Raw genomic sequence first — 22,854 nt, 5'->3', positions numbered from 1 at the left:
ACAAAACAAGACATCCACCTCTAATTCTTTATCTTTTCTATCAAAATGAATCCAGTGGTGATATAGTACATATTTTGGACCTGCATGACAGTGATATTTATAATTCTTTTGTTTCAGAACTTACCCCTTAAAGATTTCACATACATGTGATATGTACTAGTTAAATTTCATCACTTCAGATAGTTGGGATGACTTTTAGATTTTATATTAAGCATTAGTATCTCTTATTAGCAACACATAGAGTATTTAAAATTCATATATTAATTGAAGGGCTGAAAAAATAAATATGAGCAATAGCAATTAATTGCTAAAAAGATAAAATTCAACTTTAGATGATACTTGTTCTATGGATTAGGAAATTGTTCCTCTTTACTACAAACTTAAATCTATGGCTCTGGTTTCTAAAATGCCTACTTTCCTACCCCCAGTGTTCAGTGACTATTGGAGCTAGAAAATATTTATTTCAATGATTTGCAAGAAGATTTGGAGAAGTGGAAAAACCTCAGGAAAACATAAAGTGGTCCACAAACATTTGGCTTATGTGCGATTAGTTGTATTGGCATTTCATAATGGTAAACTTAAAATATGTTCATTTTTGAGTATCTAAGCAGCGCTTGGAGAGCTGGCCTACTGGGTGAGAGTACTATTTAAAAACACTTGTGTTACATAATACACAATCAGGAAAAGACTATTCAAAATTCCAAGTTAGAACAGAGTTGTCAATGCCAAAGGATGCGCTTTGCTCAAGAAAAGAAACTTTCATCATAATGGATGGAACAACTGACATCAAAGATCATTAAAATCACCTGAAGTAGGGTTGCTTGATGGGGGATTAGATTCACACATACCCAAAGATCAACACACGGAGAGACTTTTAACTCTCTGGACCCACCCAACATGAAAAAAGTGGAAAAACAAGCAAGATGACAAAGAAACACTTTCTCAGCACTGATAATCATTAAGTGTGCACAACTGTTTATCCAATAGGAAGTTTGACTAAAATGATGACAGAATCTATATTTATGAGGTGAGGCTGTCATTTAGGAAAATCAGAAGACCATCTGTATGTAAAATTTTTTTTAGTTCATTTTTATGTAGTAAGATAGACTATTCAGGAAATAGTTGAAAAAAATCTATAACAGGTGAGAAATTTATCAGGAAATTGTCAAGAAGGATAGTACTGAGATAAATTCTTTGAAGCATTTTCAAAGTTTGCATAAGTTTATAAAAAGAGATAAATTTTCTTTGAGGTGAAGTTTTTGCACAAGTGCAGTGTATAGCATACTATATACATATTGGGCTTCCATATGCATATACACATATGCACACATACATATGCACACAGTATTTATATGCCTTTTTAAAAACATATACACAGCTTTAACTCGAAGAAAATGAGTTAGAACTTGTCATTGCAAGACAATCCCAAGTGCTGAAATACATGACACCAGTCACTTAAAGAGTGATTTCGCCTCTCACATTGCCCAGGACTATGACTATAACTCCCTGTTTTAGTTTTTCTTTTGTTGCAACACTGATTGTCATAGATAATCTTTGTGCTTTTGTATAATGCCCATCCCAGATGTAACATATATTCACATACAACATTGGACATTTTAAATAAGCATGCTGGAACACAGGCAGGACCATACAACCATGCACAATATTTTCTGAATATGTTTTTCCATACTGACTGCAATGTCAACATGCACCACTATCATATTTGGTCCTGTACAGCAAGGAATGTACAGCAGAAGCAGTCATGGCTAGATTCACTTGCAAGAGTTTCTTAAGAGAAGAACACCCAGTAGAGAAACAAAACAGAATGAATAAAACAAAAAAATTTCCTAAAATTAAAAAAAAATTTTCCTCCCACATGTTAACACTGAAAATCTGGCCATATTCCTCATTCCAAAGCAGGTCTTCTCACAAAATTCTGAGTCAAACTGTTTATAAGAGACACTTATTAATGTCTCAGAGCTTTTCCTAACCACTGGAAAAGCTCATCCTGATAAAGCATTTTCCAGCGTACATTGGCTTCAACAGTTTCCACAGCTCTTGAGAAAGAGGCAGAGGCTACTCCGTCATAGCTCTTCATGAAGTTCTTTAGCTGGAAACAGAAATGTTAGAATGGTAAACAGATAGCATAAGTTATATGATCAATAATACTCTAATAACTTTGTATGGGGGCAGATGGTTACTACACTTATCATGGTGATCGTTTCATAATGTATGCAAATGTCAAATATATACAGGTACAGTATACCTGAAAATAACACAATATTGTACTATGTTTCAATAAAAAATAAAACATAAAAATGGTAAATACATGTCTTAAAATGAGCCCATGTCCAACATATATAAACAACAATCTATTTAAAAAAAGTGTCACAGTCACTACAGAATGTATATTTAATGTGTGGAGTGAGCTAAGTAGGTATATCTAATGTGTGGAGGGAGCTTAGTAATGAAATGCTATGAAACAGATTTTGACCGTTAGGTGTAATGTAATTTCTTTTGGAACTGAAAGGGAAAAAAAAGGATGACATAACAGTTTAAAGTGTAGTTGCTCAGTCGATCTCAATGACTATAGCCCACCAGGCTCCTCTGTCCATGGAACTGTCCAGGCAAGAATACTGGAGCGGGTTGCCATCCTGTTCTCCAGGGGATCTTCCTCATGCAGGGACTGAACCTGGGTCTCCTGTATTGCAGTTAGATTACCATCTGAGCCACCAGGGAAGCCTAAATAGCTCCAAGTTTAGCTTCTTGTTTCATAAATATTAAAGCAGACATATTTAATTCATCTTTCATAATGGACTGATGAGGTAGTGTGAAAAACTAGTTCTAATAACAAAGCATATCTAATGTACTAGTAGTAGTGTTAGTCATTCAGTAATGTTCGACTCTTTACGATTCCATGGACTGACTGTAGCCTGCCAGGCTCCTCTGTTCATGGAATTCTCCAGGCAAGAATACTAGAGTGGATTGCCGTTCCCTTTTCCATGGGATCCTCCCAATCCAGGGATCGAACTCAGTCTCCTGCATTGCAGGCAGATCCTTTACCACTGAGCCACCAGGGAAGTCCCCATATGCTCGGGGTTGGGTTTATTGACAGAACATTCAACCCAGCAACCTATTTATTATTGGAAAGTTTTCTCCATCTTGTAGCCACCACACTTAATAGCAGCTACATTCCGGAATTTCTGTCTCCTAATCTTTCTTAAGGGCATTCCCTCTGCTCCACCTCATCTGCCACAGTCCTATTCAGAAACCCATCAACTCTGTCATGGGAAGCTCCAACTCTGTCATAGATGGATACAATGGGCTATCTGTTACTTGATGTCTGAAACCCCTCCCTTATTCTTTCTGGTCTATTTTTTATATTGCCAATATACATATATTGGAGTGTATTGCCGTTCCCTTCTCCAGGAAATCCTCCCAACCCAAGGATCAAACCTCGTCTCCTGCATTGCAGGCAGATTCTTTACTGTCTGAGCCACCAGGGAAGCCTGGTGAATATGTGTTATCTAATGTACTAAATAGCCTTAACATTGAATACAAGCATTAAAGTTAACTTTTTGTCCGCAGGGAGAAAATTATTCATCTTCTCTAAATAAGTAGTATGAGTGTTTGACACTATCTTTGCTGGCAAAAAAAAAATACCAAAATTATTGAGTAATGGAAAAAAAAATAATGATGCTATGAGTACTGGATGATAAATGACACTGGATCACCTGAGTAACTAGATTTAGGAAGAATGGAGAACGAATGTTGATTCATTTAGCTAGAGAATTTGAGCTTTAATTAGAATGTTAAAATTTTAAAATGATTTGTCATAATTTTATGGGTATAAGATTTTCTCTAGAGAGTACACACACTTTAGGAACGCACAGGGATTTTTTTCAAGATTAGATACTAGTAGGTTTTCTCTATGTTTCATATGTCTTAATAAACTGGCAACCACTAATGAATGCAAGGCTAATAGACAAATGTGAAAAATCAACTTGTAACACAGAAGCATTTATATTGTATAATTAGGATGAGGTGAGATTCATCACATGATGGGTGCCACATGGAGAATATACCAGAAGAAAAATGTCATCAAGATTGACTCGGGGATAGGAAGATGTGTGTGTGTGTGCTGGGGGGGAGGGAGTCATTTAAAATGGAGTTATTAATAATTATACCTTTCTGAATTAATCTAGAAATTGGTTCAGGGGTAGCTTGGTTTGTTTACAATATTACTTTGATTATATGATACATTTTTTTTTCAAAGTTTATCCTTTAATTTCCTTTAAAGCCAGGTGCCTTGCAGTATTAGAAATGGGTTATCATACACATGTACCCCAATGTCCATTGCAGCACTGTTTATAATAGCCAGGACATGGAAGCAACCTAGATGTCCATCAGCAGACGAATGGATAAGAAAGCTGTGGTACATATACACAATGGAATATTATTCAGTCATTAAAAAGAATACATTTGAATCAGTTCTAATGAGGTGGATGAAACTGGAGCCTATTATACAGAGTGAAGTAAGCCAGAAAGAAAAACACCAATACACTATACTAACGCATATATATGGAATCTAGAAAGATGGTAACGATAACCCTGTACGCGAGACAGCAAAAGAGACACAGATGTATAGAATAGTCTTTTGGACTCTATGGGAGAGGGCAAGTGTGGGATAATATGGGAGAATGGCATTGAAGCATGTAAATTATCATATGTGAAATGAATCACCAGTCCAGGTTCGATGCATGATACAGGGTGCTCAGGGCTGGTGGCCACTGGGATGACCCAGAAGGATGGGATGGGGAGGGAGGTGGGAGGGGGGTTCAAGATGGGGAACACATGTAAACCCATGGCTGATTCATGTCAATATATGGCAAAACCAATACAATATTGTAAAGTTAAAAAAATAGGTAAAACTGAATAAAAGTAACACTGGGTTATAACAGCAAAAAAAAAAAAGAAATGGGTTATCATATCTCAGAGCTGTATTCTTTGTAAGATTTCAAAATCACTATCATAATAACAAACATGAAAAATATTCAATGTGTAACAAAGATTTATCATTGCTGTCCTTAATACTTATCTGACATCTGACACAAACAAAAGAAAGAGAAGGGACTGAAATTTATTGATACCTTCAATATATACTTGTGACATGTACAGAGAGATAAAAAGAAGTCTAATGAAAGCATTTGAATCATATTTTTAAACTTAACTAATTTATCCAATAATTCATTTGAATTTATATACTTATGTTCAGATTCATTCAGTCCATATTTCTAAAGCAATAAATAGTACATTTTGATCTATGTTTTGAATTTTGTGTTTTAATTTATTATAAAATATGCACATTACAGTGTATATTTGTATATTATATCTGTGCATTATGGTGGCTTTATTTACATAATATGTCAATCAGGAAAAAAAATTACATCTACTTCTTTTAAACTATGTTCAACATTATTACATATTTTCCTAGGCAGTCAATGAATACTTCAGATAGTAATAAATGACCGTTTGGCAACTTTGACTCTGGGGAGTATGCTCTTGGCCTTTTGATAAGACAGTAAGCCAGCCTGAATACATGAAAGAAAACTCTTGTCTATCTCAAAGGCAAACTGTGGGGTTGTCTGTGAATGTGTTATTGACACAAACACGGTAGATCAGATTATCTTGCAAGAGAATTCTCAGTAGAAAATGTAACTGGAGTGGCTCTAGAGATTCATTTCTTAAATCACTATTTAAGTGCTCAAATACTCCCTTTTCAAGCTTGGAGAGCATGACATAACAGATATGTATCTTAAGATTAGCTGATTCATCAGAACACAGATGGCCCCTTTGCATAGTTGGCATAAACTGATCTTATGCCTCATACTCCTCCACAACTCTTGTGGTGAACATGTGGTCAGAGCAGCCATGTGATGGGTCCTCAGGCAGGATCATAGCACCTTCCAGACCCTGCCTCACTATCAAGGGCATGGGGTAGATGGAAGGCATTTGGCATTCCATTTTGCTTATTTTGGCAGTTCTTCAGTAGATGTTCTGCTGCTATTAGGTTTTATCATTGCACTTTCTAAATATTTATGCCATCATATGCTTTTACTTGAAAATGTTCCAAGTTTAGACATTTTTATAAAATAACATTTAGTAAGATGTCAGAGTTGTTTGTGTTTCCTGTTCTTCTTAGCATAAAATTTCTAGACACGTTTGTCAATTTATCTATTTAAAAACATTTCAGTATTTGAATAAATTCTTAACTTAGGGTACACTAGACCCTAAAACTCACAAAATAATTTGTAATGTACAACACATAATATACTCTTAGTAACTATCTAACTATCTAAGTGAGTTGAATTAGCTATTGCCTGTTTATGAGGTTCTATATTTTCAACATTAAAACTGTAAATGGGATGCCCGTGATGCACAAGAGCTGTGTTCTTTCACAACAGTGTTGTGTATAAGGCAAAACAAACAAAAAACAAAGAGTGCTGGAGAGGATGGCTGAATGAACATCAGTATGAAAAATGGCAAGGGCCTCTGAGAGTCGACGAGGTTGTACTTCCATTAGTTTAAAACTAAGGAAATGATATACTGTTTCATGGAGAAATAGTGTTCAAATTGCTAGAGCCATGTAATTAAAAAGAAATTGCCATTTTCAGGTTCTAGAATTGCGTTTGGGGGAAGGGACCACAGGACAATGTAAGAGTCTCTATTGAATGCCCCTAAAGCCGATAGGGGTCTTTAGAATATCAAATCAGCTTTCAGAATTCATAAAGATGCCGATTCCCTTTTGATCCGCAAACTTTTGAAAATAAAAATTGCTATAGCCAAAAAGAGCACATTGGTTTTTCTGTTTACAAGGCTCATTGGATATGGGAAAATGAGACTGAAATTTCCTCAGCCCCTTCATATTTATGGAAGGCGGTTATCAGCAATACAAATTATTCCCCCTCACACCCAACTACAGTGGTCCACAGTCTTACAGCCAATGATTAGATAACAAAAGTGTGGAAAAGTCTCAGGCTGCAGCTGGTAAACTAGAAAGTCAGTGCAAGTAGCTGTGTCGTGAAGGGATTCATCACTCGGGCTATGGAGAGCTTGTATTGTGAAGTTAGCTGCTTTGCAGATAATGGAATAAAAGCCACAGTTGAGTTTCAGTTTCCAGATGACACATTTCATTACAGGGGTATCTTGGAACATTTCACATGGCAATTAAATCAAGTGTAAGAAATTAAATAATTAAAAGAAATAATGTAAAACTTTGGTATTCAGAAAGAAACCGAATGGTTCTTAGAGGCTGTAAAATTTTCCTTACATGTAGGCAATAGTTACCAGATGTTGAAAAAAAAAAAAAAAAGAAATTAAATATATAAGTGAAATATGTAAAGCAAAATGGCCATCATATGATAAAATTAATTTAAATGTCTGCTTAAAACATGTTTTTCCATGGGTTGGGTTATCACCAAAGCAAGGGGAAATGAAAGAGTTAGAGAATAAAAGAAGAGGGAGAGAGAACAGGAGAGACACAATGGAAGAGGAAGACAGGAGGAGAAAGGGAGCCAAAATGAAGAGGGGGGAGAAGGGAGGAGAGGAGAGATTTTTCACTTTTGTGTTCACTTCAGTGGCTGCACAAGTTGTCACTAAATGAGTCTTTCATTCCCAGATTATTGAATGCAAAATCAAAGAATTAAAACTACTTTATTTAAATACACAAAGCCATTAGCTTAATTGTTCTTTCTTTTTGCTTCTTTGGATATGAAAGAATTCCTTCTCTTTTAGCTTCCTAATAAAAAGTCTGGCAAAACATGTACTAGGGCTTTCAAATCCAAATCTTTCAGGGCTGGGAATACACATAGCAGGGGTAAAATAGAATTTCAAGTTATTACAATCAGAGACTTAGCTTAGCTCGTGGTGTGAAAGAATCCAAGTTGGTGCGTGGAAGATGCTCATACACAACTGGGCAATATTAGGAGGTATTAAGGACAGAGGGAGTCTGATGCCTTTGGGGGAACCTTGCTCAACGGGATTGGCTCTGGGTCACAGCATCAGGCTTTCTGTCAGTGAAAACCGAAGAAGCCGTGATTCTCAATGGCACACCCCCGCTATAATTATAGGTGAGGAGAGACTAAAAAGTGATAAATGTTTGAACCCCAATTCATCTTAATAAGTGAAATAGTTTGCTCCTTCTTCCTACCTAGTTACCCACACCCAATCTCACATCCCTCTCTGTTAGAGATGTGAATTAATGGTCACAAAACCAGCTGGTTTAAATTCCAGAGACGTAAAACAGAGAAAAAAGAAAATGTTAGATATTCTGCAAACTGGACTTTAGTCCTTAAAAAAAATAAGTTCAGTTTCATTAATGAAATTCACTTGTGACAGTATTCAGCAGAATTTTAAACAAACTATTAATCTTAATATATGTTGTCAGATGTAGTTACTTCTAAATGTATGAATTTATTCCATTTAACAAAACAGATAGTATGAAGCATTATTATCTTATCCAATTATCATTCCTTGTATAGACTTGACCATAAAGCAATGAGACTCAAGGTCTGTACCTCAACAGCAACCCTAGCCCTGCATATCTGAATGCTGAGTCATTGTGACAGGATAGTTTTAATGTTCCAAGGAGATCCTAAACTGGGCTCACAGAGTCAAATGAGGAGCAGCTGATTGGGAAGATTTCTAAAGTATATTTGGAGTCTCCTATTTTGAGAATCACTGGGGCTTTCCCAGTGGACAGTGAAAAAGGATCTGTCTGCAATGCAGGAGACCCAGTTTTGATTCCTGTAGGGAAGATCCCCTAGAGAAGGAAGTGGCAACCCACTCCAGTATACTTGCCTGGGAAATCCCATGGACACAGGAGCCTGGTGGGTTATAGTCCATGGGTCGCAAAGAGTCAATCATGAATTAGTGACTATACAATAACAAACAACATTTTGAGAATCATTACATTCAAGCACCTTTCACAGGCTTAATATTTAATATGTTAGAAACATTTTTGCAAATAATGACTGAAGTAAAGTCTTTAGCATGACTGTGTGTATGTGTGCATGTATATGTGTGTGTGTGTGTACTTTAAAGGAATGTGTATGAATTTATTGGAAAGAAATGGTTGAAGTCTATCTATAATTTCATAAGTTTACAAAAGAAAAACATTACACTCATCTTAAAATATTTACCTCTTTCAGTTCACCTTCAGTGTTAAGAAATTCTGTAACACCACTGATAAGTTTGGAATTCATAAATAATGCTTCTCCATACCTTGAAAGATTTAAAAACAAAAAATGTCTTAATGTTAAAACAGGCAGTAATTTAGGAAATACTACTACACAGATTTTTTAGAATCCTTCTCAAGCGCTCCATTCAATCTTTTAATGCTAGTCAAGGCCATTTCCCTAGGGAGTGGAGAGGTGCAAAGAGCTGTGGCTATGGTATGTCATCAAGTGCATCCTGATTTGGCTCACAGTGTTTCAAAGAGATCTACATTGTAGTAAATTTTTAAAAAGGGAGTCCTATGATATTATAATTAGGAATTACTACTATATTTCCATTATGAGGCCTGAGGAAAAAATATTTTAAAACTTTTAATTTTAAAGCAACCTGGATCACTGTAAATAAGGATTCCACCAAAAGAAACACGACTGCAGGACCAACTTTTGGAATTGTCCATAATTCACACAGATCCTTTGGTCTGGTCAGCCAAAACTGACGTTGGTATTATTTTCTATTTCATTCCTAGAAACTAAGCCAAATTTCTCAAAAATGCTTCCAAAAGATTAGCATTTTTTCATATGAGCATTAAAATAAAACATTAAATTTTTCCTTTGAATTTTACAATCTGTATCACAAGCATAATTACTTGACTTGTGACCTAAGGTAAGAATACTATGTATCACCAAGTTGAAAAGATTTCTCCTTTTACTGATTTGTGTCTACTGTGCTAAGGGTACCTATCACAGGATATCATATTCTTTGAAATTAAAAAAAGACAAAAACAGTACACTAGGCTGAACTGGAGGCAGGATAAAGATGGCTGAGTAGAAAGACCCTGAATTCATCTTATCCTATGAACATGCCCCAAATACAACTACATAAAGAACCTAAGAATGACTTACTGTTTATTCATTTATGATAAAAACCCTAAACAAATTAGTGGGAATGAACATAAACATAATAAAGGTCATATATGACAAGCCCACATTTAATATCATACTGAATGTTGACAAATCAAAGTATTTCCTCTAAGATTGGGAACAAGACAAGAATGACCATTCTCACAACTTTTAGTCAACATAGTGTTGGAAGTTCTGGCCAGAGCAAACAGATAAGAAGCATAAATAAAAGGAATCCAAACTGGAAAAGCAGAAGTAAAAGTTTCACTGCTTGCAGATGACATTATACTATGTGGAAAACCCTAAAAAATACACATACACACAAAATTATTAGACTATGTGAATTCAGTAAAATAGAAGGATACAAAATTAATAACAGAAATCAGTTGCATTTCTATACACTAATACTGAACTATCATAAAGACAAGTTGAGAATTTTAGAAAAGTACATTAAAGATAAGATTATGAGTTTTTAAAAGCAAAAGTCCAGCCATCATTACAAGAGGCTTTCTAATGCTGTCTTTATCTGTGGGAACTTAAGTAATTTAGTTTCTGGAGCCTTAGTTTTCTCATCTGTAAAATGAAGGGTGGGGGGTGCTTACATTAGCAAATGATATCACAGACAAGGGCTTAACCTTTAAAATACACAAGCAACTCAGCAACAACAACAACAAAAAACCTAATTGAAAAATGGGCAGAAGATCAAAATAGACATTTCTCCCCCTTATACTTGTCAGAATGGTCATCATTAAAAAGTCTACAAATAACAAATGCTAGAGAGGGTGTTAGTTGCTCATTTGTGCTTGATTCTTTGCGATGCAAAGGACTGTAGCCTGCCAGGCTCTTTTGTCCACGGAATTCTCTAGGTAAGAATTCTGTAGTGGGTAGTCATTTCCTCCACCAAGGGATCTTCCCAACCCAGGGATTGAACCCAGGTCTCCTGCATTGCAGGCAGATTCTTTACCATCTTAGCCACCAGGAAAGCTTCCCAGGTGGTGCCAATGGTGAAAAAACATCCTCACCTCCCCAGTGTAGGAGACATAAGAGAATCAGGTTCAATCCCTGGGTTGGGAAGATCTTCTGGAGAAGGGCATGGCAACCCACTCTAGTATTCTTGCCTGGAGAATCCCATGGATAGAGAAGCCTAGCAGGTTATGGTCCATAGGGTTGCAAAGAATTGGACATGACTTAAGCAACTTAGCATGCACCTATGGAGAGAAGGTATGGAGAAAAGGGAATCCTCCTACATTGTTTGTGGGAATGTAAATTGTTATAGTCACTATGGAAAACAGTATGGAGGTTCCTAAAAAGAGAATTACCATATGATCCAGCAATCCCATTCCTGGTAATATACTCAGAAAAAAATTATAATTCAAAAAGATATCTGCACCCCTATTTCAATAGCAGCAGTATTCACAAGAGCCAAAACATGAAAACAACCTAAATGTCCATTGACAGATAAATGGATAAAGATGTACATATATACAGTGGAATACTACTTGGCCTAAAGAGGGAGGCTAAGCCACTGGTCATCATAAACTGCTATAATTCTAACACTGAATTGGGAAATGATTCAGTTCTAACATTGAATCCATGGGAAAAGTTGGCTAAATAAAATAGACATTCAATAATAATATAAGTATTCATTAGTAATCAATATGTGGTTACAAATGGCCAACTGTATAGGAAAGGGGACAATTCCTCTTTGAAGAGTGTTTCGCTTATACTTGCAGTCAAGTGAAAAAGAAAAACGGTTAGTCCTTTCCTTGAAGGTTATATACTATATAGTATTGTAAACAGATCATTCCCAGTTATTATGGTTAAATGTGATGAAAATAAAGTTATATACTGTTCAGAGTTCTCTTTAGCTGTGGGGTCTTCGGAAGGGCTTCCAGGAGATGATGACAGATGGATTGAATATGGAGTAATTCCAAATATCAAGGAAGAAAGCAACCAGAGAACCAACATACACAAAGGCAAGGAGGTGTGAAACAACATAGCATGTGCCAACAACTGCATGCATCTGGTACTGAGGGTATAAATTGTGAGGCTGCTGCTGCTGCTGCTGCTAAGTCGCTTCAGTCATGTCCGACTCTGTGCGATCCCATAGACGGCAGCCTACCAGGCTCCGCTGTCCCTGAGATTCTCCAGGCAAGAACACTGGAGTGGGTTTCCATTTCCTTCTCCAATGCATGAAAGGAAAAAGTGAAAGTGAAGTCGCTCAGTTGTGTCCGACTCTTCACGACCCCATGGACTGCAGACTACCAGGCTCTTCCGTCCATGGGATTCTCCAGGCAAGAGTACTGGAGTGGGTTGCCATTGCCTTCTCGGAAAATAGTATGGAGGTTCCTAAAAGACTAAAAGTAGAGCTACCATATGATCCTACAATTCCACTTCTGGGCAGATACACAGAGAAAACTCTTAACTCAAAATATACATGCTCCTCAATGTTCACAGTAGCGCTATATACAATAGCCAAGACATGAAAGCAACCTAAATGTCCATCGACAGATGAATGAATAAAGATGCGGTGTATACTGATGTTTACAATGGAATATTACTTAGCCATAAAAAAGAATGAAATAATGCAATCGGTAGCAACATGGATGGACCCAGAGATTATTGTATTAAGTGAAGTAAATCAGAGAAAGACAAACACCAAGTGATGTGTAATCTAAAAAAATGATACAAATGAACTTATTTACCAAACAGACTCACAGACAGAAAACAAACTTGTGGTTACCAAAAGGGCAAGCAGGGAGGAATAAATAAAGAGTTTGAGATCAGCAAATATAAACTACTATATACAAAAGAGATAAACAACAAGGATTTACTGTATAGCACAGGAAACTATATTCAATATCTTAAGTATAATGAAATAGGATAACAGAATAAGAGGCAGAAGGGTTAGTAAGACAGGAGCTTAGATTTCCAATATGGCACAGAGTATTGAAGATTTTACAGCAGGAAATGTCATGTTTGCTTTTCAGAGAGATTCTTGGGACAAAGGGAAGTGATAGGTGTGTGTGTGTGTGTGTGTGTGTGTGTGTCCACGCGTGCATACATGTGTGCATATGTGTGGCAGTATATGTAATTAGAGACAGGAGATAGTCATTAAGAGTACTAACAAGGGATAAGAACCTTCACTAAGGCAGTGGTAGTAGGAAAGAGAGGAAGAATTCAAGAAACATTTAAGAATTGTTAAACTGATAAGACCTCAAGCCTAAATGTTACTTTTTACAGATGTCAAGGAAAAAGGAGAACTATATGTAGATTTCCAGGTGCCCAGCTTGAGCAATTGGTGGATGGCCATATATTTACTGAGAGAATGAAGACATGAAAATGATGGTTTAGCTTTGCAGGTACACCTCAGTAGGGGATCTCAACAAAAACCCATCTCTCATAGAGTGAAGCTTAGGTGAAATATCTGAGCTAGAGCTGTAGATCTGGAAGTGATTCAAACTATGAGAGTAGATGGCAACTAAAACCAGGGAGAATCTGCAGGGCAAGCAGTAAGGAGAACCTTGGACTGTTCCCTCATGAACTTTGATGTTCCAAGATTGACAAGGGAGTGGAAGATGAAGAAGACAATCCTATTTGTCAAGATAAACACAGCTCTATCTGTAGAAATGCTGAAGCTTCATCTTTCTACTTTTTTAAAAAATTAACTTTAGTTTTAGAGCAGTCTTAGGTTTTCAGAACAACTGAGCAGAAACTTGAGTTCCCAAGTGCCTCTTCCTCCCTCCTCAGAGTTGTAGCTAATATTGATGTCCAGTTTATTAAACAAAGAGGTCATTAGACTGAGGTGGTTCTAATGTTATCTCTGTCTTTCTACCTTTTGGTTAGAGATGATGTACTTTCAGTGAAACAAATCAGACATATCAGGAACTGAATATTTTAGGTAGGGACTATAAACTATATAGGCATTATACTGAACTCTGATTTACAAAACCACTCCCTAAAGAGACTCTGTATTGGTAGTATTTGATACTCTTTAAAGTCAAATGCTTGTACATACATATTAATTCCATCTTGTGTCTGACTATTCCTTATACTATGGGCATGACTGCAAAGCAAGTGTAAATCGTTCTAATTTCTGAGCTGAAAATATAAGAAAGAGAAAGAAAAACAATGTTCCGTCTAGGAATATTAGTGCTTTCTAACAATGAAATATCTACAGATAGAAATATATTTTATTATTGAAAATACATTCAAACTGAACTCATTATACAAGGTCAACCAATAACAGTGTACTTTTAAAAAATAAAGTTTATATATCAGCTTTTAAGAGATAGAACAGTGGGTATGCTAAATGTCTGGGAACATTTAAGTTTGAGAACATGCAGCATTTACATGGTCTATAATAAATTTAATTTTAAAATACCATAGAGATTATCAGAGTAATACATTAACATTTATTATAATATATTTAAATACATAATGAAATATTTTCCAAAACTGAGGCTGAAGAATTCTCAACATGAAGCAAGATGGCTCAGGAATGAATTCTACTGCATCTAGAATTATACAGTGATTCAAACATCCCTCCTCTATATCATGGCTTTACTTCAGATGTTTTATGATATTTATATTTTTAAAATATTTAAACAATTCTGTAGAAGCAGTTAAAGTTTTTTCGTTCTGTGTGTGTGGGTTAGTCACTCAGTCGTGTCCGACTCTCAATGACCCCATGGACTGCAGCCCACCAGGCTCCTCTGTCCATGGAATTCTCCAGGCAAGAATACTGGAGCGGGTTGCCATTTCCTTCTCCAATGTGAATTTTAGTAGTAGTAGTTTGGTCGCTAAGTTGTATCTGACTCTTGCGACCCCACAGACTATAGCCCGCTATGTTCCTTTGTCCATGGGATTCTCCAGGCAAGAATACTGGAGTGGACTGCCGTTTCCTTCTCCATTTCTTGTTCTAATACCATCATATATGATTCATAAATCATTTTTTTTACAACACACTCAGGATATAGGATTTTAATGATACAATTTCTTCAACCTAAGACAGTTTGATAGATTTTCCAGGAAAGCTGCAGTGCTAAACCTTTTCACTCTGCACATTTCCATACATAATTATGGTTATCAATCTTTAATAAATGAATAATGTTATAGAACTGTTAAATTAATTCTGAGCTTCACAGGAATGGCAACACCCATCTTGGCTGACTACTTCAAAATCTAGTTCTACTATCTGGATCTTGCTTCTACCACAAAAAGTTGGGTCTTTATCTCTCAGATATCACCTTTGATTTACTCACTCCAGTAAGAATGATTGAACTCTTATTTTTACCTGGTATTTAATATCTTCCATTTATCTCTAAAAAACTTCCAGGCAAGGTCTCGGCCATGTGGATTTCGAGCCACATGGATTATCACATCAATTGCATCTTGATCCAGAACCACCTCAGAATTCAGTGATAGATTTAGAAGCCTTTAAGGATAGAATTGTGGGGAAATTTTTAGTTTAATAAGAAATTTTTCTTTAGTTATCAGAACTATAAGATTTAAGTTATCACAATCTTCAAAGAATACTTCATGTAAACTTTACTAATAAAAATGTATCAATAGAACACTTTTGTGTTTATAAAAGGAAGAAGAACAAACTCATAACATTTAATTGATGTATTAATTAATGTCTGAAAAAATCTTGTAGGTAGTTAAATTATTATTCTGTTTTAATGATGAAAATTTGCTTTAAAAATGCTTTTTAATAAATACTTCATTTTTATAATGAAATATTATCTTACATACATATAAATAACATAAAATAGTTAGAAACAAACCTTTAAAATCAACAAGCTTTCATCATATTAATATGGCAGTTTTCTTTAGCTCTAGAAAGATATATTTTAGAGTAACTAGCATATATTTAAGGAAATAAAAACAAGTTCAGTACAATTTGATTAACAGGGAATACTCTCATTATACAAATTTAAACATTTAATTGACCCACCTATTTAATAAATTCCTGTCATCACTGCAAGTTAAGGCTTCCAATAATATTTTCTTTTCAGAAATGGCCGTGGTAGAGTGGAATTTCATCCATATGAATTCCCAGACATCCTCATCCAGTAGTGAAACTCCTGTACAGTAGACGATGTCTCTAACATTTAGTGGTATTCTAAAGAAGCAATCCATGGTGGTTTTCTGTTAATTAAAAGCTTCATAATATTGAAAATAAAGATAAATGCTGTCTTACTACAGTTAGTTTTTTAAAAGATGGTTTTGTTAATTAGATTTACCTGAAAGACAATAATATCATATAGTAACAATATTCAAACTATTCACAGTTGTATGAATGTATTTTATTTAACGATAGTCTTGAATGCAATTTTTCCACTTTTTAAATTATGTGAACAAAAATCACAACATAAAGAGTTTCTTTAAACTTTTAATTTTATACGAGTCAGAACATAAAAGTTTAAAGGAATACAAACAAAGCATCTTATATTTCAACCAACATAAATATATTTATGCTCTCAGAATTATTAGACCCAAGAATGATGAGAAAGCAGTGGATGAAGATGAAACAAATCCCTCCTAAATTCTGAGACACTATTTTTCCAAAATTATTATTCTCAAATACCTCTCCGAATTTGGGAAGCTAGAAGATCACTAACACAGATAATAAATAAAACATAAGTAGCAAAATTTGAGAACGTAGAAAGCTCTTTTTCCTATGTTTATAAAAGTGACTGTAAAATATAAACTAAATTTTGATTTTTGACTTCAAACTAAATGTTATGGAGGGAAACTCTTGGTCAATTTAATTAATCTTGGCTATTTATAAGCTATAAATTCTCATGTGTACTTTGCCATGGTAATTATTTTTTTACTGAATATTATTCTTTCAAGTGTTATCTATTTCCCACATTTAAAAAAACTCAGATCTCTGAAAGAATACTCCAATACATTAAAAAATGCATTTCTCTTGTATAATATTTAGTAATCTATTATTAAAATTTCTCATTTATAATTTGAATGTGTCTAATAAGAAGAAATGTTTTCTCTGTATAACAAGATGAAAATCTCTTTTACATATTTAGAACCTTGATGGTCAAAACACTGCTTTGGTTAAAGGGGCACTTAGAAAACAGAAGCAAGCATCTGCATGACTACCAATAAGATAATCATCACTTTGCCAGAAAAGGTCCATATAGTCAAAACTATGGTTTTTCCAGTAGTCATGTACGGATGTGAGAGTTGGACCATAGAGAAGGCTGAGGGCCCAAGAACAGATGCTTTCAAACTATGATGCTGGAGAAGACTTTTAAGAGTCCCTTGGACAGCAAGGAGATCAAACCAATCAATCTTAAAGGAAATCAACCCTGAGTATTCATTGGAAGGACTGATGCTGAAGCTGAAGCACCAATCCTTTAGCCACCTGACTTACTGGGAAAGACCCAGATGCTGGGAAAGATTGAGGGAAGGAGTAGATGGGGACAACAGAGGATGAGATGTTTGCATTGAATCACTCACTGGGCATGAGTTTGAATAAACTCGGGGAGACAGTGAAGGACAGGGAAGCCTGATGTGCTGCAGTCCATAGGGTAGCAAAGAGTCAGACATGATTTAGTAACTGAAAACAACAAAGGTGATCTTCATCTTTTTTTGTTAAGCAGCTAAGTAGGCTACAACCAAGATATTAAAGATTGTGTATCAGGATATCGAATGTGTAGAGTTGTTAGTACTATCATATAAAATTCACAGTTCCCAGAAATGGCTAAAACTATATCACTCTGTCTCTTCCTACCAATAACTAAATTGTTTGGAGAAAAGTTACTTTCGTCTTGCTGACTGAAGCTTTTCTTTCTTTGTAGTATTTGAAGGCAAGCATTTTATTTGTTTGATTTGTTTTGTTTTTGAAGAAACAAAAGAAGTATAGATATCAGAAGAAGCCAGTAAAGAGCTGCACACCTCTCTCAGCCCTGGAATCCCTTGAAGAAAGTACCCAGAATAGTGTTCCTAAAGGTGGTGAAACCTTTTCCCCTGGCTCTGTTCATGCCCAGCTTGGGCTTCCCTGGTGGCTCAGTGGGTAATGAATCCACCTTCATTGCAAGAGACTTGGGTTTGATCCCTGGGTCAGGAAGATCTCCTGGAGAAGAGAATAGTTACCCATTCCAGAATTCTTGCCTGGAGAATCCCATGGACAGAGCAGCAAGAATTGATAACAACTGAGTGTATAAAACTTTTTCATTTGCACACAGCACATCTGAAAACACTAAGGAAAACATTACCATCACATTTTGAAGAGTGTGTCAGTTCTGGTAGATATAATAAAAATGCCTCCATCTTTACTAACTGCCATAAGAAAGTAAAAAAATCTACTCTTTTGTCAAATCAACAGCTAGAAAAGTACTTGAATCTTTTCCTCCAAATATTACAGGCTATAGAACATAATACTGTATTACTGTCATGATTTTGGCCAAGAGAGTGCTATAAAAATTTGCCAGAATTAACAATAAAATGTCTACTTAAATCAACTCAAGGTTTGATACATATTAGGTGTAATATTAGAACTAACAGTAAGAGCTTATTTTCTAAAATAAATTCTTAAGCAATTAATATAAGAAAAAGTTCAAGGACAGAGACCACTGAATGAGATTTGTTAGTGCTTAGGAAACCAGTCTCCAATATCAAGCAGAAAGGCATACAGAAATATAAAAAAGGCAAAAAAAAAGAAAGAAAGAGAAAGAAAAAAGTGGACTTAAACTATGTTCCCTAGAAATAACTGGTGTCATGTACTACAGTCCTTAGCAACAGTCCATAGTTTTGTAATTCAGTAGTTACTCCTGGCTGATGTTGAACAGTGTAAGAGGCATACACACATGAATAAATGGACTGGTTGGTACAAAGTCCTAAACAGTGGCTTTAAGGGGCATCAGAAATAGAAAACAAGACTTTCATGCAATACTGCATTCCAGGTTACCTATCTTATTTTACCTGGTCTATACAATAATATCATGATATTTGTATTATAATAAACTTCATTTTGCAGGAGAGGAAAGTTTTCTGAGACAGAAAATTTTGCACTGTAACAACTGTAAAGTAAGTTGAAACCCAGGATGACTTATACATGAAAATCTTTCCTATTTCTAGCAGCTTAGAGATGGCTAATAATGATGAAAATAAAATATATTGATTTCTGTTAGTAATAATAATCAGTAATTGTCACTGAATGCTGATATTTCTTGTTCAATAAAACACTATTTTATAAAAGTAAGAACAATAAAAATTTTTAAACAGAAAAAAATATATCCCTTAAAAGGATACGATCACCAAACCCTGGATCTAATGAGTAGGCTAGCAAAGTAATACCAGTGCAGCCAGTCTATAATTCCCTTAGTGCTGAACTGGCTGAAGCTGTCACTCCTACCCTCTCTTTTTCATTATTTTCTTTAATCTACAGTTTGATCAGTCATCTTTGAGAAATATTCAACACCAGCAAGAACGGTTTTCGAACAATAAGCTTCCATTCTGTTCACCAGAATCGAAACGACACTTGTTAAAACTCAGCCTCCAGGTGACTGGAAAGACATAAGCCAGGGGTGCATTTGTAGAGGTGTTGTGTAGCAGTATGGTCACAAACAGAGCAAGGAGAACAAATCTTGAAAGGGCACCAGGAAGGAACTGCTGGATGAAACAACAGATAGATCATCCTGAAGGAATCTAACAAGAGTTGTCCTGGGCAAAGGAGGCCTTTGAAAGCAAAGCTGTCCAGAATAGGGGCAAATTCTGTTTTTGAGGCGGCAGCCTCAAACCAACAGACAGATCACATAATTTGGATGTGCTCTGCAAGAACCTGCAGGTCAAGTTTCAGGCTCATGGGCAGCTGTCTCCCTATGCATAGCAAATGCATCAAATTTAATGTTGATGAAAATGAGATCCACATATATAATCTAGAGCCTGTTGATGGCCTATTGAAAAATAGCCCTTTGTCTCAGTTATAAGGGGCTTCCCTGATGGCTCAGTGGGTAAAGAATCTGCCAGCAATGCAGGAGACACAGGGCATGCGGGTTCAACTGCTGGGTTGGGAAGACTCCCTGAAAGAGGAAATGGCAACACACTCCAAAATTCTTGCTTGGAAAATCCCACGGAGAGAGGAGCCTGGCAGGCTACAGTCAATGGGGTTGCAAAAGAGTCGGATACAACTGAGCAGGAGCACAAGGATGTCAGCTACAAATTCTCAAACTTAAGGAAAGAAATGGCTCTATCAGCAGATACTGGGAGGTACACTTGTTTAAGATTCATAAGCCTCTTTAGAAGAGCAAGGACAGAGTGGATTAGCCAGAAAATACTGCTCTGATTTTTCCAGCATTTCTTCCCAATCCATCAGCTTCTTATCTTCCTTACCCACCCACCAGTTAAAAGGATCAATATCTGGTTCATAAAATTATTTGTACTCATCACTGAAAATAAAACAAGATGGGTGAGCACTAAACTTGCCAAGGGCTCTTGGTTCCCAATGATTTCCATTGTTAACGGAGCCCCCTTTCATTGCTAAATTTGTAAAGATGTTCTAATAACATTTTAGCAAAATGATTGCTCTGGGGACAGTTTAAGATCTCTTTGTATAAACCAAAGTCATTAGGAACAAATGAAAAAGCTCATTTGTTTGTAAAGCATGAGCTGAAAAACCCACAGTACCCATAGTTATGAATAGTACAAATAAGTCCTGTGAGATTCTTGATATTAGAATTACAGGGAGGGAGAACATGGAAATTGTTTATGAAAATGTGAATATCCTCACAGTCATATCTCTTTAACTGCTGCCTTGGAAGTAAATCTTTTAGTGGAATTTGATCATGTGGTAAGGAAAGCTATGCTTGTTTTTCTCTAGGTATGGTATGCATTGCATACAGGATTAGAGAACTGGACTTCCCTAGCTGCCTTCCTACAAGATGAATGAGCCAAAAAAGGAAGTGCTTTTATCTTTCTAGGGCACTAACACTGCAGAAATGATTACCTAATTAGTCTAACTGTACTATATTTTTTATTCTTCTTTCATTTTAAATAGCATGATGACTGAGTTCATTTGTATGTAAAAGTTTTGAAATTATACAAGTTGCATATATCATGTTGAAATAATTTTTTATATTTTGGTGATATGTTTAATCTTTTTTTACCTTGCCAAAAGCAAATGCCTAAAAACTAAAACCTTTGAGGTAGAAGTTAAAAAATTAAGTACTGGGAAGATTAAAGGCAACCATCTTTAGGGAAAAATTTTTACAGAGTTAAATAGTAACGGTGATGTAGTGGGACTAATATTTCAAAACACAGTAACTTTGTACTTTAGTTATTAAATGGAAAATTGTGAAGTAGACTGGTAAATTAACATAAATAACTAGAAAAATTTCCAAAGTTTTTGTCATGGAAGTTTTCATTGCGGCATTGTTTTTTAAGGTGAAAAATCAGAACTCATCTAAGAGAGAGGATATATATATACCTATGGCTGATTCATGTTAAGGTTTGACAGAAAACAACAAAATTCTGTAAAGCAATTATCCTTCAATAAAAAAATAAATTAAAAAAATAACAGTAAAGAATTTGTTTAAGATATAAATAGCAAGTAAGAATGATATCATAGATTAATATTGGATGATATGGTAAAATACTTTATCTAATATGATGAAATATATCATTAAATACAGAGTATTATATATATATTAATATAATTTCTCTCTATGCTAATGTAAAGAAAAATGATAATTTGTATGTTAGAAGAAAGACTGAAAGGATAAATAAGAGAATATTAACATTAGCTTCTGGGATTGAGAATTATAAGTAATTAGAATTTTTAAACTCACATATTTCAAATCTAATAATTTAATAACTTTCACAGTTACTTTGGAAATAAATAAGGGTATAATTACATTTATAAAGATAAAATTCTTGGAATAAAATATATTCCAATATAAAAAATGCTATTACTAATATATAAAAATAACTATGATGATACAGTTAAAATATCTCCCAGAGGAAAATTACACTCATCAAAAGAAAAAAGATCACACTATTTTAAAATAAAGTTTTGATGCTTAATCATGATATGGGTTCATTTAAACAGGTTTTTAGTAGACCTAATTGGACTAGTAACTGCCTTTAGTACTAGGCAAGTCAAGGTCATTGCATTGGGCTTCACTTTTCACCCTAATTGGACAAAGGCTAAAGTACATGAGTTCTAAGGTCCCTTCCTGCTCTGTTAGCACGAGCTTCTTTTCATTGGTGGTTGTATTCAGCTGAAATGTGCATTTAATTATTTTCAAAGACAATAAAAAAGGTTTTTCAAATCACTAGCCTCTTCCTGCAGTGGCTACACACACCATTGATAGAGTGCAGCCAGCCATTCAAGTCATTGCAATTAATATGCAGTTAATTACATCATTTGAAATATCATTTGCCTATTCTAACTACAAATTAAAAGATAGCCATGGTTGAGGTTCCTCCACCAACACTCTATATCTTGTTCTGCCTTATACTTACAAACACCCTCACTTCTTTCAGGGCACACAGTCCTAGACTTTAAAATATCAGACTGAAAAGTAACCTGTATTATCAAAGGCCGACCCTGTCCATTTTGTCTTCTACCCTCATTTCTCATTCTATCTTGATCCCTTGATCCCTTGGCTGCTGCTAAGAAAGTCATATTGAATAAAAATTAAAGCTATATAGAAGGAATGTGACTTTTTGCACCTACCTGTCTGTCTCATCTGGA

The 22,854-nt window shown here is 35.3% G+C and overlaps 1 protein-coding gene across 1 annotated transcript in view; it reads right to left on the bottom strand.

Moving 5' to 3' along the window:
• Positions 1-1,769: 1,769 nt before the first annotated feature.
• Positions 1,770-22,854, bottom strand: part of TRHDE (thyrotropin releasing hormone degrading enzyme) — a 431,921-nt gene continuing 410,836 nt past the window's right edge. Inside the window, exons 16-19 of the mRNA XM_081483982.1 lie at positions 16,093-16,260; positions 15,430-15,570; positions 9,201-9,282; positions 1,770-2,110 (exon numbers count right to left, since the gene is read on the bottom strand). Of these exons, the coding sequence (XP_081340108.1) occupies positions 1,967-2,110; positions 9,201-9,282; positions 15,430-15,570; positions 16,093-16,260 (535 nt within the window). The 3' untranslated portion in view covers positions 1,770-1,966. The remainder of the gene's footprint in view (positions 2,111-9,200; positions 9,283-15,429; positions 15,571-16,092; positions 16,261-22,854) is intronic.

The sequence above is a fragment of the Giraffa tippelskirchi genome, chromosome 4, assembly GCF_054371585.1.
Source record: "Giraffa tippelskirchi isolate mGirTip1 chromosome 4, T2T-mGirTip1v1.2.pri, whole genome shotgun sequence".
Taxonomy (NCBI): Eukaryota; Metazoa; Chordata; class Mammalia; order Artiodactyla; family Giraffidae; genus Giraffa; species Giraffa tippelskirchi.
This window is presented reverse-complemented; position numbering and strand designations above follow the sequence as displayed.